Below are 1483 nucleotides of genomic sequence, written 5' to 3' on the forward strand. Positions count from 1 at the left end.
TACCACATTATACGAATCTCAGAGTAGTTATACTATTTCATGTGAGTTCGGTACTAATCCAATGTGATCCAATGCCCGCTTTCTATTGTTTTTTGCCCATGCATTATGACCCGCCCTCTCAAATGACCGAACTCACGATTGACAGTCTAAAGTTTAGCAAATAACAACTCTCGACTTATCTCTCGGCTCGCATACAAAATCTAAACACGTGTGTATATATATTTAGTATCAGTTACATAGAAATCCGGCCTTATTATTACCGCCCTTTCTATCAAATTCGTTTAATAATAACTATCCCAGCGGAGGGCTACGGGTGCTTCAACAAGAAAGCCCGGCATGCCCTGTACACAATTATTAGTATTCCAAGTATAAATATTTCATCTGTGTATTGCAAATGCGCCCAGATATCCACCAAGGAGAATTACTTCAACCACGAAATGGATCTCCACCACGTTTCGAGCACGCTGTACAGATCCCAGTATAAGTTGTGCTTTTCTATATGAATTCGGCTTTAATCTATTGCTCGCCCTCTATATATTTATCTAATCAGTGGCCGACCAGGTTGCGAGGCAACTTCCGCGAAGCGACAGTGGGGCGTACATCATCTCTGTCTATATTTTATGACCCGCTTACTTAGAAGACCAGAACCCACAGTTAACATCCCCTTCTGCACTTTCACGGTTAATGACTCAACGCAACCGGCAGAAATACGACAATAATCAATTCATGTATATGTGTGGCACCTTAAATCGATTATTTTCGATAATCTTTTCAGGCACAAGGCATCTCAGGCATTCCAATGAAAGGCTCAAACCTTTATCGGCGTCCGGAACTCCCGCGTTGCCACGGCCGGGCGAGTCGGGCTCTTACCTTTACTCGCCCTCCGCAGATTCCGCCGATGCTTATCAACTAACATTTATATGTATAATAGGCGACAAGAAAGACAAGATAACGCGCAATATGCACCAGCCGCTTTTATGGGCTATTTTGCATGCGCGCTTTTGATGCTGGAAGCGAAGATCCGCAGCAGCCGTCTGTTCCCTGCAACGCAGGCTCCGCTCACGGGCATCCTAACCCCACCTGTCAGGGGAGGTATTCTGCTCACAGCCTATGTGCACCCTAAGGATAACACAAAACACACAGTCTACAGACAGCGCACACATGCACCCCGATGACCGGAGAAGGTGCCTCAGATCGATCGTGAGGCCAGAAAACATGCTCAAAAAGATACACGCGTGTCCGCCGCTCCTCGTCCGAGGCGGCGACAATACTACTCCCGGCACCACAGCTGCGGCGCTACTGCCGTGCACCTCACCCGATATCATCAAACGCGATCGAAACATATGTTTCGGCTAACTCAGATAGCGGCAGATCACAGCCGCCTTCAATAATCACGCTGTTTCTTAGGCAGATGTCAATCTCGGGGCACCGCGACCACGTATACAGCGTGCCGCGACGCGAAGACACGCCCTTCTTGCACCTG

General features: G+C 47.7%; 1 protein-coding gene across 1 annotated transcript in view; it reads right to left on the bottom strand.

Moving 5' to 3' along the window:
• LOC105451284 (integumentary mucin C.1-like) overlaps window positions 1-1483 on the bottom strand; it is a 30385-nt gene that overhangs the window by 28051 nt on the left and 851 nt on the right. Inside the window, exon 2 of the mRNA XM_011691654.1 lies at window positions 1316-1480. Coding sequence (XP_011689956.1) covers window positions 1316-1480 — 165 coding nt within the window. The remainder of the gene's footprint in view (window positions 1-1315; window positions 1481-1483) is intronic.

This window comes from Wasmannia auropunctata, unplaced genomic scaffold (genome assembly GCF_000956235.1).
Source record: "Wasmannia auropunctata unplaced genomic scaffold, wasmannia.A_1.0 LD336053.1, whole genome shotgun sequence".
NCBI classification, from domain to species: Eukaryota; Metazoa; Arthropoda; class Insecta; order Hymenoptera; family Formicidae; genus Wasmannia; species Wasmannia auropunctata.